Here is a 16,066-nt window from a genome sequence, read left to right as displayed (position 1 = left end):
TGGTTTAATTGATCTAAAGAGGGTAATGGTTGAAGTCACCGACTTTAAACTTTTAGAAAAACTGCCATTCTTTTTAAACATCACTTGTATGTTACATTGTATTAGTATTAGTTGTATAATAATAAAAAGAGGAATTCAACAGATATTTGATAGAAAAAATATAAATCTAAGGAACATATTAAATTGAGTACAGCAACTAAATACTGGAATATCAATTGTATGCATGAAAATAATTGAATCGTTGATATATCACAGAAAGAAATAGTGATAACTATGTTAAGGAATATGATGATGATAATAGCAGCAGCACTAATTAATGCAATAATGACAGAAAGTAATATTCGATCTTTCTGTCACAAAGTTTCCTGGGTCTGCAGGGAAATGTTCAGTTTTGGAAATCATGATATGCTTTGTTTGTATAAACCATATGTTATATAAATATGACTAGATCAAAAGAAAATTGGGAAAATTTTCCATTTAAATTTAACACTGTATCTCATATGCTTTCATGCATAATTATGCTGTACTAAATCTACCATGCTAAAATAACACACAAAAATTTGACCATATACATTTTTTCTCTATATCATAGCAAAATTGATCTTATTTTATTAAAAGTGAAAAATTTGAAAACATGTCAAAGTTGAAATTCTCTAACCATTCTATAACCGATTATACATGTTAAAAATAAAATCGGCTATTAAAATGATTTTAATAGTGATCAGAATAAGAGTGAATCTTACACTCATTTTGAAAAAAGGTTTCATTTTTTCCTGTTACAGAATTTCTAAGTAATCATTATTTGAGTCATGATAATTGATATTTATATTTTTTTTAAATATCTATTTTGCTAGATAAGTAGATAGTTAATATGATTAATCTGTACAGTATGGAAAAATAGATATTAGAACAAAGATTATTGGTTCTATATAAACTAGAATTATTAAACCTGTTTAAAAACAACACTTACAAGACTATTTTCTGATTTGGGTTCCACTTTTCCATTATTGCTTCTCAGAGAAAGCTGGTTCAAGGTCAATAGAAAAAAACTACATGGGTAAATAAGCTAGCCAAATTTATAGAGAGAAAGCTTTAAATAAAAAGCTAAGGAATCGAACAGGTAAGGATTCTTTCAGATATGCAAGAATGATAAAAGCAAGGAAGATTCATGTATAAATAGAGATAGATAGACAGACAGACAGATATATACAGAGAGAGAGAGAGAGAGTGGAAGGGGGGAGAGAAGAATACAGTTCATGTTTTGGACAAACTGAACTGTAACCTTTTCTGCATAAATCATGCAAGGTGGCTCCTTTATTGTTTATTCATTTATGTCATGAAAGCTTATTTCAAAGAAAAGGAAAAAAAAAAAGAAAAAGAAAGAAAAATATTGCCTGTAATGACTTTATTAAAATAAAAATGTAGAAGGCTGAATTAACATCATGCAACTAATACTTATCTAAATTTCTCTATATTATTTATTGGTGAGAGATGTGTAGAAAGAGTGTTCCACAATAATACAGGTTGAGAAAAGAATGTTAGTGCATGCCATTTCTTGTAGGTAACAAGAGAATCATTTAATAAAAAGATAGATTGACAAGTGGTATGTAATATTTTAAATAAGGCTAAGATGAAATCAATAGATTTTAAAGAACAAGCAGTCATAGCAATATTAAATCAAATGAAAAGTAAACATTACATGATGATAGAAAAGGCAGCAAGTTACTAATATGGTTTTGTAAATAAAACAAGATAGTTTGTATTTCTAGCTATAGTCAAACATATAGGATGCACCATTCCATATTTAGAAGCTATCTTGATGCAATATTGGCTGTTTAAGGATAGGATTACAAGCTTTATGTTCAAACTAATTCTGTGATCATACTAACATTCAGAAAAGTATACATATCATGAATAACCTTCCATGCCCTTTTTTACTTAAATTAATACTGAATATTTGACTTCTCTCGCTATCTTCTATCGATAGCATTTCTATTAATATTCTTATAGTTCTGAAGTTAACTGTAGATATTGCATGATATTTTTCTATCTTTTTTGTTTTTATTGACATAAACAGTGTCATTTATTGATATTATATTCATTTCGTTTATGGTTGTGGCATAGTATACAAATCCTGAGACACTAGTGACTTCACCAAGCTCAAACAGCATAGCTCAACATGGAGGACACTAAGCTTGGGGCAATCTCAAACTCCAGTAATTTGTTTATTCAAAAGAGTTGTCATGATTTGGTCTATTTAACTTTAAAAAACATCTCCAATACTTTAATATAATTGTTTGTGCACTACACACACTTCAGTAAAAGCCATTAAGTGATTGAACTAAAGATGGTATTTGGCAGACACCAAAATGAAGCCGTTTGGCAGCTCTGTAACACCAAATTTTACTGATGTAACATACTCCAAAATCGAAAATCTTTATCCCACACCATAATTCACTCTTAACATGCTCTGCAATCACCTAACACTTCCTTAACTCAAGATATATAAACCTTTCTATTTCAATCACTCCATTATCTCTGCCTGTAGCTGCTATACTGAACTCCTTTACAATTACTTTGTTAAATTCAGGTCACCCTTTGTTACTGCTGTTTTTCCATATCAAAGGAGCTAACAATGCCTTTAACTTTTCTTCTCTTCTATCTTGGACCTTTGCAACTCCTATTCGACATAGCTGTGAAATCCCTGTACACTATTATTATCCACAATGACAGAATCTTAGGCCTTGAACACTTCTTCAACTTCTGTGACTTAGCTTAATCTAGCATTCCCCAAATTCTGCTTAGTCGAACTCCTCCTTATACTGAATTGTTTTTCTTCCTTTATGAGCAATACTAAGGCCTGGATATTTTCCTAATCCATCAAACCTATGCTGGAATTATATGAGCTCACTCTAGAAATTTTCTCACTACCTTCTCTTACATCAATGCCTCTCATCCCGATCTGCAAATTATCTCTATTATCTCCAACACTTCTGTCACAATTATCAACATCTCCATCACAATTGATAACGCTTATATTTTTTGAGATGTCTGATAATATGAGGTTCTTGAGACAACCTGCTCACCTCAGCAAAACTGAGTTCTGGAAGTGCTGTGTGTTTTACCAACAAGTAACATTAAATCTTTCAGACACCAACAAACCCAACTACATCTCCTCTTCCACACATTTCCTTTTTCTCATGCACTATGCTTATCTCGTCTCCATTCCTGCAGCCCAACCCTGTCCTTCCAATCATATCATTGCTAATCTTTTGTCCCTGCTCAATATCTCTATATACACAGGTTTCACCAGTCACTGCATTCCCCTCACCCTCTTTGTAGTCATGCATCCTCAGCAATGCTCTGCCATCCCATTTATATTTTCATTCCTGTACCTTGCCACATATTGCTACAATCTCTCTCTCTCTCCTACTTCCTCCTTCTGACTGTGATGGCCATGTATTTCCTCTACAACAAGACATCCGTTTCTGTCTTTATCATACATTAACCTCTTATAACTGATGCAAAGTCACCTCTCTCAATACCACCCACCCCCTTAAACAATCTTTGTCATGCAAGTCTCCAGTGCTGGTGTTATGCAAAAAGCACCCAGTCCATTGTGAAATGGTTGGTACTAGGAAGGGCATCCAGCCATGAAAACCATGCCAAAACAGACCTTGCTAGTGCCATGTAAAAAGCACCCAATCTATTCTGTAAAGTGGTTGGTGTTAGAAAGGGCATCCAGCTGTAAAAACCATGTCAAAACAGACAGTGCGACTTGGTGCAGTCCTGTGGATTGCCAGCTCCTGTCAAACTGTCCAACCCATGCCAGCATGGAAGACAGATGTTAAATGATGATGATGATGACTTGCACTTTTGCTTCAAATTTTCCTTATTCTCATTCCATGTACCATAACTGTGTTCCAATAAATCCAAGCCTCTCTCTGACAAAGCCATATCATTTTTGCTCCATATGAAAAAGCCATATAATTTTTGCTCCACATGAAGATATCCACAAACAAGGTTCCCTGTTCTGACTTACACTTGTTAACTCTGTTACATTAGCAGAATATTATCTACAACTTCCATTTTCTTTCCTTTGACTCTCAAACTGCTTCATCTTTCCCAAACCTTTCTGCCTCTTTTTCAAAAGAGACAAAAAACTTGCAAGACCTTATTGGTCAGAAGTTTTCTTCTTCCAGTACCTTCAAATGCTTCTACTTTGTATATTACATTTGTCAGTTCATCACAATCAGTATATAACCAGTTCTCAATCCCAATTGTAAGTTGCAAACCACTTTGTACTTTCACCAACCTTATTCACTACATCACTTGCAAATCTCTAAATGAAACAAGTCCAGCTGTTGGCTAGTGAATCATTTTTTGAGCAACTCTTTGACATCAGAAAACATTTCTCTGCATGAAGGTTCTTGTCTACCAATTATTTAAACTTCCAACTGTTTGTACTCACTATTTGCCACAAACCATCACTAGTTTCCCTGGATGCTACTTATTTTATCATAATTGTGTACCTTGTTCTGGTAAATAATATCAGTGCTTTCAGTTTAGTTTCAAAAACAATTTATTTCTTGGATCTTTATTTTGCACTTGATTTTCTCTAACATTTTATATAGAATAACTATTTATTTTATGTTCTAAAGACACTATCAACATAATATAGAGTTAGTAAATTTCCTTATTTACTATAATTGGTTTAGTTTATCAAATTCAATAAATGGAAACATTTTACATGGATATTTTAAAAGTAAACTTTTAATTGATATTAATGAAATGCTCAAATTTATTTCTTCTATCAATGAAATAGAAATGGGCTTAACTTAAGGAATTATCTGCTTTTGACATCATTAACCTTAGTCTAGTTCAATCTTTCAAATTAGGATAATATGAATTACTTTTGGGGGCTCAAATTGGGTGAAGTTATATTACTCTAGCTATTAACACTTAGAGGTAAAAAAAAAAAGAAAACCAAAAAAAAAAAAAAACCACACATTAACTAAAATTTTAAATGAGCTAAATGATATCTTACCGAAGGGCCGGGAGGACCGGTTGGACCTGGTATCTATAGAATAGAATGTTTATATATGTTTTAATAAGACTATAGTGCATGCTTTCATGAAATATATTTTTAAGACAAAATAATGCATTTTGCCTCATATCAGTTTTTCTTTCCAATCAGGTGATCATATTGACATTTAAATCACAAAGAGCTCATAACTCTTCTACTGTTAATGGTTTACCCTTAATCATGTTAGGTATTGAATAGAAAAATCACCACATTTTTCTATTTATGGAGCTTTTAATTTTAACCCTCTTTTTCTAAGTTTGATTATCTGTTATAGATTTTTAAGAAATCTGGATATATATAAGGATATAAAAGTGATTTAAAATCTTATTGTTAGTATTGAAAAGGAATATTGGTTATAATATCTATAATTAGTTAAATGAGTACATGAATGCTTTATGAGTTATTTGAAGTGACACTTTTAAAGCTGCTGTAGCAATGACACAGTGATTGAATCCTTAATATTTCAAAATATGTTTTCTACTTGGTTTACTTACATAGGAATATGAATTAGACTAAATATGAAAACAATTAATGCAAAGCATTTGGGAAAGTGGAGTTAAGAGAATCTATAAAATTAATTTTCATGTTTAGAATCTCAAAAATGTTCAGTCAGCTTTTGCATATAAGCTGCAATGTCTATTGGCTATCAAATGTGATTAAGAGAATGATTGATAAAAAAATCTGTTTTCTCTTCTTTGATTAACAGTTGTCACAACCACAAAAGGAAAAAAAGGAAAGGATGAAATTTTTATAGAAAATGAAAGAATGATATAAATTAGCTATATTTGTCATTCATTGTATAATACTGACTTTATTTGAAAGAAGAAAAAAAATTAAAATGAAAAGTACCTGACATCCTATAATATTTTCTTTTCAATTAGAAGTATTAAAGAAAAACATTTTAAAAAAAGGATATGAAATCTGTACTTTAAGATTTTTATACACTTACCCCTTCACCACTGCCACCACCTTCAATAACACCAGTCTCACCCTGAAGAAACAAAAAACATATTATGTTTATGTCATTTAAATAGCTTATTCTATTTTTTGTTATATATTATATATTTTATTCTTATTTCTTATATATATGAGTGTGTGTGTGTGTGTGTGTGTATATATGTATGTGTGTATGCATACAACAATGTGGTGTTGAGCATTCTGTGTGTGTGTATATATATATACATTCTTTTATTCTTTTATTTGTTTCAGTCATTTGACTGTGGCCATGCTGGAGTACCGCTTTTAGTCAAACAAATAAATCCCAGAACTTATTCTTTGTAAGCCTAGAACATATTCTATGGGTCTCTTTTGTCGAACCGCTAATTTACAGAGACGTAAACACACCAACATCGGATGTCAAGCGATGGTGGTAGTGGTAGGGGGGACAAACACAGACACACAAACATATACACACGCACACACATATAAATGATGGGCTTCTTTTAGTTTCCGTCTACCAAATTCACTTACAAGATTTTGGTCAACCCGAGGCTATAGTAGAAGACACTTGGCCAAAGCGCTACACACTGGGATTGAACCCTGAGCCATGTGGTTGGTAAGCACACTACTTATCACACAGCCACACCTATATTTATTTATTTGTTGCAAACAACTTGCAGATGCAAGTACTACCACTTGAAAGCTCTGCATACTGGATGCTAACAAGTTTATGGGGTCATCAGGAGAGTATGCATGCAGTTTCAGGGCTTTCCTATTGATGGCATCATTGCACACTGGCCCCACTCACTGAAATGAAGCCCCACCTGCTAGATCAACTGGTTATTAGGCTTTACTGAATATTCTTCTAGCCATTGCTCAGCGTCTCTTTTTAACCAAATCCAGTGGCAGAAGCCACTACAAATATGTTATGGAAAAACAAATTTATATACGGTCATGGAGAAAGTGTAACCGTAAAAATGTAGAATAATCGGAGTAATGGGCATTCAAAAAAGTATGTATGTATAGAAATGTATGGATGAAGAGATTCAAATTTAAGAAGTGTAGTTAGTAATAATGTTTAGCCGCTGCCTTGTGTAGTAATAATGTAATAATAATGTTTAGCTGCTGCCTTGTGCATAACATCTGAGGTGTGTACTGCATTTGTATACTTTTTCTTTGGAAGCAATCGGTGCCTTTCCTTAAGGAAGTATTTCTCCTTAAGGACCCTGAAGTTTTGGCAGGATCTCAGGTGAACAAACCGGCAGTTTGTACATCTTTCCCATGCCAACATTTGCCTTGCAGGTCCTTGAGTTCACTCCAAATTTCATCTCTCCTCTAGGATGTCAGATTCCATATACATATATATATAGAGAGATGTATATATATATGTATAAGAAACTTATATATACACCATTCTGCTTAAATAATGGAACTGCAGATACAATATCTTTACGTATCTCACATCTGTTTTTATTCCTCTACTTCACACTGTATTTCATATCTTCTCTATATTAACTATTACTTAAACATTTTCTTACACCATCTCTGATGAAGGGATATATAAAATATCCTGGAAACAGCTGTAAGACCATCTCTTTATAAATGTTCTGAAAACTATTCACAGCCTTGGATTTTTTTTCTCATTCTGTATCCCACTGACACTTGTTGACACTACATCGAAGAGGCCAGGGAACAGAAGAAAGAAGACATGCACCCAACACCAGAGCTGAAGACACCTCTGAAAGGGGGGGGGGCGCCACATCAAAACGGTAGAAGAGTAGGGGCCGAAACCGGACGTAGTTCCTCCTGATGATGTCTTGAGCTAACTAGATCCTATAAAGGAGCTGTTGTGGTAGCAGACCACAAAACACAGTTGAAATTCCCCATATAGATAGATAGATAGATACTCTCATGTATATATTTATATATATATATATATATATATATAATATATATATATATATATATATAATATATATATATATATATATATATACACATATATATATACATATATATATATACATATATATATATATACATATATATATATACATATATATACACATATATATATATATATATATATGTATATGGCTCTGAGCCAAATTGATAAGTCTATTATAATTTTTACTTCATGTTGTTTGACATATGCATAACTTAGGAATAAGTATCATTCATTGAAATTATGAAGCTGTCTTAGTGCCTTTTGATTTTGAAAATAGCTTTTGATAATGCATTTTCTTTTAAAATTGTATTTGTATTTCCCCAAATTTATCCCTCAACTCCTACCTTCGCAGTTGTTATTCTGGCATGATTCAACTGTAAAAAAGAAAAAAGAAAAAATGTCTGACTACTGCATAAGAGAGAACACTGATAAATTGATCAAGCTTAAAAGAAATATAATTTTATTTACAAAATGGATAATTCAGAATTAAAAATCAACGATGACAATACTAAATTCAATCAATTAAAACAAACATTGGTATAGTAAATTTTGTCAGGTAAAATATAGGATATCAGACGAAACCATTACAACAAATTTCATTTTTAAAATGAATCATGCAATAAAATAAATAAAATCAAAATACATACATAATCAGTAAACAATATATAATTATTTACAATATATATATTTGAGACAGAAAGAAGCATTACTCAAATAGTAGGTAAAAGAACAAACCTCAACACTGCCTAATGCAAGCTTTAAGATGTAAATAGAAAACTTATTGACAGAGATATTTGTGTGTGGATGTGTATATGAGAGAAACATTATTTGTTTGTAATATTTTAATTTAAATCTTTCAAGATTTAAGTTTAATAACAAAATACCGTAAATCCTCGAGTATAGACTGAGTCATGCATAATTAAGCCAGCAGCACCTAGTCGAACAAACACTTCTGTGCATGTGTAATACAATGGGAATGTAAATATGTTTGCAAATTGTATTTGTTATATGTTATTCTGTGTTCTGAATAATTTTATTTTAATAAATGTTGCTTACTGCAAGTTATGGATGATTTTTTTATGACTTCATTGCTTTCAAGCTTAGCTTAAGGTATTTTCACACCCGACATCACAAAATGTGTCTGAATAAATATTGCTGAACAGCAAATATAGACTCGGACATTGCTTAGAAAATATTTTTCATTTTTAACCTCGTATATAATATGCACTAGGGATTTTGACCTTTAAATTTTGGGAAAAAAATGCGGATTATACTTGAGAATTTACGGTAATACATAATTCTTTTTCATACATTCTTTACAGGGGAAATGCAAACAACAGTAGAAACTGATCATGTATCACACTATACTAAATGCACCCCTTCTCCTCTCACACAAACATAAATGTTCAAAAAAAGGACACATTCTGTTTTTGTTGACCATATAAAACTTGTTAAATTTGGCAGAAATCATAGCATACCAGACAAAATATCTTGACTAGCATCTCTACATCCTTTTATATTCTGAGATTAAATCCTAGAGTTGATTAATTCCCTTATCCCTGGGCTTAATAAAGTACCAATAATGTATTGGCATCAGTTTAATGAAGAATTATAATCTCTCTCTCTCAAAATTTACTGCCTTCTGCAATAATAAAAAAAAAGATATGCAAGTCTAACAATGATTTTACTTACAGGGGGTCCAGGTAATCCAGGAGGGCCAATTGGTCCAGCTATTCCTCTTAATCCTTGTTCACCTGGTTCTCCCTTCAAGCCTGGCGGTCCCTATAAATGTAGAATAATATGTACAATGTAGATGTAGCAGTATTAGACAATTTTTAAGTCACTGATAACAATTACAGAGGTTATTTTTTGTTATGTTATATCACTGTAAAAAAGTACATTTGATAATATGACATAATATATACATGCTTTTATGCATGTTCATATACTGTAGGCCAGGCAGTCCTTGGTAAGGTAAGACCTAACCCAGTTTTAATTTTCAGTGTTGCTAATGATTTTAGAAAAGCCTGAAAGACACTACTCATTTAATTGCTTTAAAATTACCTGGTATCATTATATAAGTAATAGTTTTGTATACACTCATTTGTGTATGTAGGTGTATGTGTGCAAGTGTCTTTTGTTTTGTAGCTTTCACTCAGTTTACACGAGCGAAGATGTTAAGGATGTTTATTGTCTTCACAATTTAGAATGAAAGACATTTCATTCAATTTTCCTTGTATCTTTCTCTTCATATTCATTACGAATTTTTAAAAAAAAAAGTTTTTAATACAATTTTTCTAAACATATTTAGTGTGAACATCATAAATAGCATATAATAATCCTTGTACATTTACAAACAATATTAAATTTGAGACAATTTCTTTATCAATATAACTTTTGTAGACAATTTAAGCAAAAGAATAAAAGCACTTCATATACAAAATTTGGTATTGGTAAACAGAAAGAACATTTACAGTAACTCTACTTTTCTACACATAATGCAGGTCTTTTTTCATTGAAACACATAAGTTGAGAAAGCTTCAGTGGATACCTCTGATGTTAGCAGAGGATACCTCTGATGCTAGCAGAGGATACCTCTGATGCAATAAAACTAAGATTCCATATTTATTCATTTATTATTAACTATGTACTATTCCCACTTTTTATTACTATGTTTCTAAGAAGAACGATTTAGTTTTAAATCTGACCCAATTTTAAATTTGATTTAATTTAAAATATGGCCAACATGTCATTTATGTTGGCCATTTCTCTTTTAAACATACAAAATCAAAGTCAAGAAACTCTTTGTGTGTAGACAGTTGTAAAGTGAATAAATCCTGTTTATGAATTATATATGTATATGTATTATATATGTATTCTAAATAATATTGTTTCTAAGAAGGACAATTTAACATTAAATATGAATCGTTTTGCAGCCAATGACAAAAGCACTTATTGGTCAATGGAACTCCACTGATCCTGATTGCCTAAACTCCCCACCTTCTATGTTTATTGATACTGACCACTTATTTGCTTAACTCTCCCTCCAATCCACACAAAAAAGGAAGGTAAAAATGTAGACAGTGTAAGGGAGAGGGAGCTCTTTAGACCTTTTGCATGTGGCTTCATCTCCACAATGTACCCAGTCCATGCTATAATGTAGTTGGTGATAGAAACACAGTCCAGCCATATAATCCTACAAGGAACCTATAAAAACAATATACACAACAAAAGAGTTGGTTGACTTTTCCTTAGTAGGATGTGCTACTGGTTGAAGAACTGTGGTAAATGGTGTGGCAAAAGACCATGGTAGGGGTGGTGAGATGTTCGATGCTGTCAAACCCATGCTAGCATAGAAGAGAGCTGATGTGTGATGATGATGATGAAATTTACACCAAAAATTTAAGTAATGTTGCAGTAGAACTGAGTTGAACTGTTTACATCATGCTTACACACACTCACATGCACTCACACACACACACACACATACACACACAAGGCTTTTCAAGTTGCATCACAGGCTACTTGTTTAAGAAGATAATAGTTGAAAAACAACTCCAAATAAGAACTGATGTAGGAGAAAGAGTGTGTTTTAATCCTCCTTCAAGGGAGAATCTAACACATTGTAAAGTAATTAGTAATATGTAGGGCATCCAGTTATAGTAACTATACCTGAAAAATGGAACATAGAAGCAAGATATTGACATAAGTGGTATTGTAGGATACCTGTCAAGGAGAGCAATAACTCCAAATAGAACTCATTACAAGGATGATATCTTTAGTGCCTACACATAATAATAAAATGCATCAAAAGTACTGCACAAAGTGATTGGTGAGAGAAGATCTCCGTTGTGGAAACTGTGCCAAAGTGGAATATACGAGCACAATATGGATTCTGAAAGTCATATTGCAGGTTGCATATCTAGGCAGGTAGTAACTCTGAGCAGGAGCTGATAAACTAGAAGAAACTCTTTATTTCCCCCATATGGGACAATTTCTCTAGTTCTGGTGGTACAATGAAATGCATTAAGTTCACACAGTAAGACATAAGTGTTGCTTTGTGTATATGTGTGCACACACAAAAGCATGCAGACGACACTAAGTGACAAACCTTTGAATCTATATGCCTGCATGGACAAATGACTGTAAAATGATGACAAAAACGATGGTGATGAAAATGTTTTGTAAAACAATGTTTTTTTTATAGTTTATTTTTAACTGAAATTGGATGTAGCTATTAATAACTGATGATTAGTTTATGCAAGTAATTGAATTTTATATTTTTTTGCATGTAATTAAATTTGCAAATTGCATGTAATGAACATATTTTGGATAAGATATGCTGTTATCTCTCAAAACTCAATGATCTCTCAAATCAAGATTTTTTAAGTATTTCAGTTTAGTGTTGAGAAAAGATCTATGTGATAATTGGTAAAAGTGCCTGTTTTCTCTTTAAAATAGTTACACATGCAATTATTTAAATGAGAAATAAATTCTGATGTGGCAAAACTGGAATGGTTTAAAAATTATAAGTCAAGTGATGGAAACAGTCAGATAAAGACATAAAACATCCAACAATAAACTAAATATAAAGTAAAATGTTCTGTCATCAATATTGCAATAAAAGTGAGCAAAACTAAAAATAAATAAAACTAAAAGCAAAAGCAAATTTGAATTGGGTAATGAATGTGTAAGATGCCAAGATTTCAGAGTCATATGCAAATATTAAATAATCTATGACAAATTCTTGTAATTGAAAAAAAAAAAATCATAATTTCTGTTTTATAAAATACTGTAAATTAAGATTGAACATATTCTTGCAAGAATTTCGGTTGTTACATATTTCATTTCAATTAGTATTTTTTAACTGTATAAACATCTTCCCAGTCTATATAAGTTTATATTAATCTCAAAGAACAGCGGATGTAATGTATTGAACATACTCCTAACATTTCATATTTCCGTAAAATTTGAGGTACACCAGGGTCAACTTAGAATTCATCTTAGTTGTTACTATACACTTATCTCTAGTACTAAGATTCATACCTGTGGCAAGGCAACAGCTGGTCATCCTGTAGAAATTTGATTACCTGTTAATAAGAAAAAGGGGGAGTTACAGAGTTTTGTTTGTGTTAGTCTAATTTTATAAGCGATTATTTTTCTATATTAATTATTTGTTATCTCACTAAATTTTAGAATCTGGGTAAAGCGTAAAGAGAATAATAAAAATCAAGTTAATAAGTAATAGTATTAATATTCACAATAACTTCCTTTAGTGTATTTTTAAATGTAAAGGGATTAATATTAGTTTTATCCAAAAGAAAAAAAAAGGAAAATATTTTATGAAAATTATCATAATCTTTTTACAGTTGCAATTTTAAAGCAATAATTGAATTCTTAAATACTGAATTAATGAAAGGACCTGAATTAAGAAATTATCAATGATTTTTTTGTACTGTAACAAAGGGTATTTTATAGTTATCTTGCCACTAAAATAGACCAATATTTATAGTCACCTTGCCACGAAGAGAGACTACTGTTACTGAGTTCTAAATTAGATTGTAAAATAAGCTTTTCTGAATGTATTAAAATAACAAGAACAATATTTAAAAATAAGTATACCATTTAATGATATTGAATTCAAAGGATTCTAAGTAAAATAAAAATCCCCATATAATTATAACACCTTGCATTTTAAAGTATTTTTTGGTGAATAAGCAAGATTCTTATAAAAAAAATTATGAGACTCAACTTCATAAGTGAAAAGTAATAGAATACAAATCAGAAAACAGCAGTTTGTTTAGTGAAGGTTTATAGATAAACAGTTGATCTGCATGAAGTTTAAGAATTTTTTTTCATGAATCAAAGTATAAGTACGCAACAGAAATATGATTTGAGCAGAAGTATAAGAAAATTTATTTATAATTTTTTTCAAAGAGAGGCATAATAAAACTGGATTTTTAGGCCTAAATAAGATTTAGATTTTTTCCACAAATTAAGCATTGAAATGTTGATTTCGATTATCAATTCCAGTTTGCAAATTAAAACTGTTTTGATGAATCTATGGAGACATTAACACAGAGTTGAAATCAGACTAAAGATAACTTTGTAAATGTTGATTTTTGGCAAACACATTGCTAAGAAACAAGATAAACATATCACAAATGAAGCCTAATACCAAAATTGTTTTATTAGACAGAACACAAGTTTACACATATAATCTTTGGGGTGATACTATTAAACCATATCTAAAATAAACTAAGATATTTGAGAATATAGATAACACAGTTATAAATATGGCATGCTTGGCTTAAATTTAACTGAAACCATATTACCACTCAATTATGAACAAAATGAAAATTAGAATAAAATAGAAGCAATGTAAATGATCTAAGAAGAAAGAAGCTTCAAGATATATTTTACAATGTCATCCTTCAAAATATACTGCTAAAGAACATAAGATGACTAATAAATATGATCATATTGATATAAGAACAGTTTCCAGCAAGTACTTAGGAAGAGGCCTGTGTGTCTACATAAATGATAGAAGTGTATTACCCAACCAAAACCAAAGGAGACATGCAAGTTCAAATTCAGTATCAAAGAATCAGAAAAGTGACCAAGTATGTAGAATATTACATTAATAATTGAGAAGACCAAGGGCATCTCTAGACCAGGCATACGACAATGATCTGAGATGGTTTTAGGTCCAAATAGCTCAAAAAGTACTTTATGGTCTTTGAAAGTTACACCATACATCTGTTCAAAGCAGACTTATTTTCAAGTGTTCAAGAGATAACTTACTTTTAGGGTTAAGTATTTCTTTCATGCAAGGTAGCTTTTTGTAACTAATAGCATTCTTTGTGCTGGCAATGGATTAGGTAATTATCTTTATAGCTGGATACCCTTCCTGCTGCAAGTCTTATCCAGCAAGTCTTTTCAAGTAAGTAATATTTTACTCCACTATTCTTTAAACATGCAGAGATTCTGGATGCATTGTTTACAAGAATGTAAAGCATTGCATCATAATTTTGCTCAAATGATTTCATCCTGAGACACGGAATTTAAACATTCATGCACACACACACTCTCTTATGAATGACTTCCATAGAATTTCTGTTAAAATTCCACTTATAAGGCATTGGTCAGTCTGAGGCTGTAACGGAAGACATTTACCCAATTGATATATAGTGGATGAACTCAAAATTCATGTGTATATAAAATAAAGTCTGTATCCAGTCATAAATGTTACATATATATGAAGTAAAAGCAGTTCTAGTGTAATAAATATTATTGAATACATTTACTGCACCTCTAGAGATATGCTGTGATTGAGAAGACCTGGCAAATAAAGTGAGATCACAACTGTAGCCTACACCAGTGTTGCATAACCAGCCCACTCATAAAATACCTTTGGATCAAGTACATCATCATCATTAACATCAAAATCAAATCAAACCACAATCAAATGGAAATTGTAGTTGGAATAGTTGGCATTAGGAAGGGCATCCAGCTGTAGAAACACTGCCAGATCAGATTGGAGCCTGGTGCAGCCTCCTGGCTTCCCAGACACCAGTTGAACAACCCAACTCATGCCAGCATGATTAAAACGGACGTTAACGATGATGATGATGATATATATATATCTGCATGTATGTATATATGCATGTAAGTATATATTGTGTGTGTGTGTGTGTACACGTGCACACACTGCATTTTTTAGTGTACAAGAAATAATTTTCATTCAAAAACTTAATGTCAAAATCTGGTAGTATTCTATACACCAAAAGTATGTATATTATACATATAATAGCATACCGATATTGTCAAAGACGTCAACAGTTTTATTAATGATAGAAAATGGTGCGTTAACACAATGGAAGTAACAATTGCTAAATGTCAGGAATCTAGTGAATAAATGTACATTCACAGAATTGATGTACTTGAAGAATCAGATACGGTTATACTATCTTGATTGAAAATATCATCCACATAATACACATGCGTGTGTGTGTGTATATATATATATATATATACACATACACACACATATATATATATACATATATATATATATAGGTAGTCAGGGTATA

The 16,066-nt window shown here is 31.4% G+C and overlaps 1 protein-coding gene across 17 annotated transcripts in view; it reads right to left on the bottom strand.

Annotated features, from left to right (window-relative positions):
- The window catches only part of LOC115223710 (collagen alpha-1(XXV) chain), a 242,380-nt gene that overhangs the window by 30,856 nt on the left and 195,458 nt on the right, over positions 1 to 16,066 (bottom strand). For 10 of the 17 annotated variants that reach the window (XM_036513374.1, XM_036513365.1, XM_036513370.1 and 7 more), the window contains 6 exons: positions 9,666 to 9,755; positions 8,709 to 8,729; positions 8,318 to 8,347; positions 6,036 to 6,077; positions 5,048 to 5,080; positions 971 to 1,024 (listed from right to left, as the gene is read on the bottom strand). In XM_036513374.1, the coding sequence (XP_036369267.1) occupies positions 971 to 1,024; positions 5,048 to 5,080; positions 6,036 to 6,077; positions 8,318 to 8,347; positions 8,709 to 8,729; positions 9,666 to 9,755 (270 nt within the window). The remainder of the gene's footprint in view (positions 1 to 970; positions 1,025 to 5,047; positions 5,081 to 6,035; positions 6,078 to 8,317; positions 8,348 to 8,708; positions 8,730 to 9,665; positions 9,756 to 16,066) is intronic. The other 7 variants (XM_036513405.1, XM_029794403.2, XM_036513421.1 and 4 more) reach the window with 5 other exon arrangements.

This window comes from Octopus sinensis, linkage group LG2 (assembly GCF_006345805.1).
Source record: "Octopus sinensis linkage group LG2, ASM634580v1, whole genome shotgun sequence".
In the NCBI taxonomy this organism is placed as follows: Eukaryota; Metazoa; Mollusca; class Cephalopoda; order Octopoda; family Octopodidae; genus Octopus; species Octopus sinensis.
The sequence above is the reverse complement of the archived record's forward strand: the minus strand, read 5'-3'. Positions and strand labels throughout refer to the sequence as shown.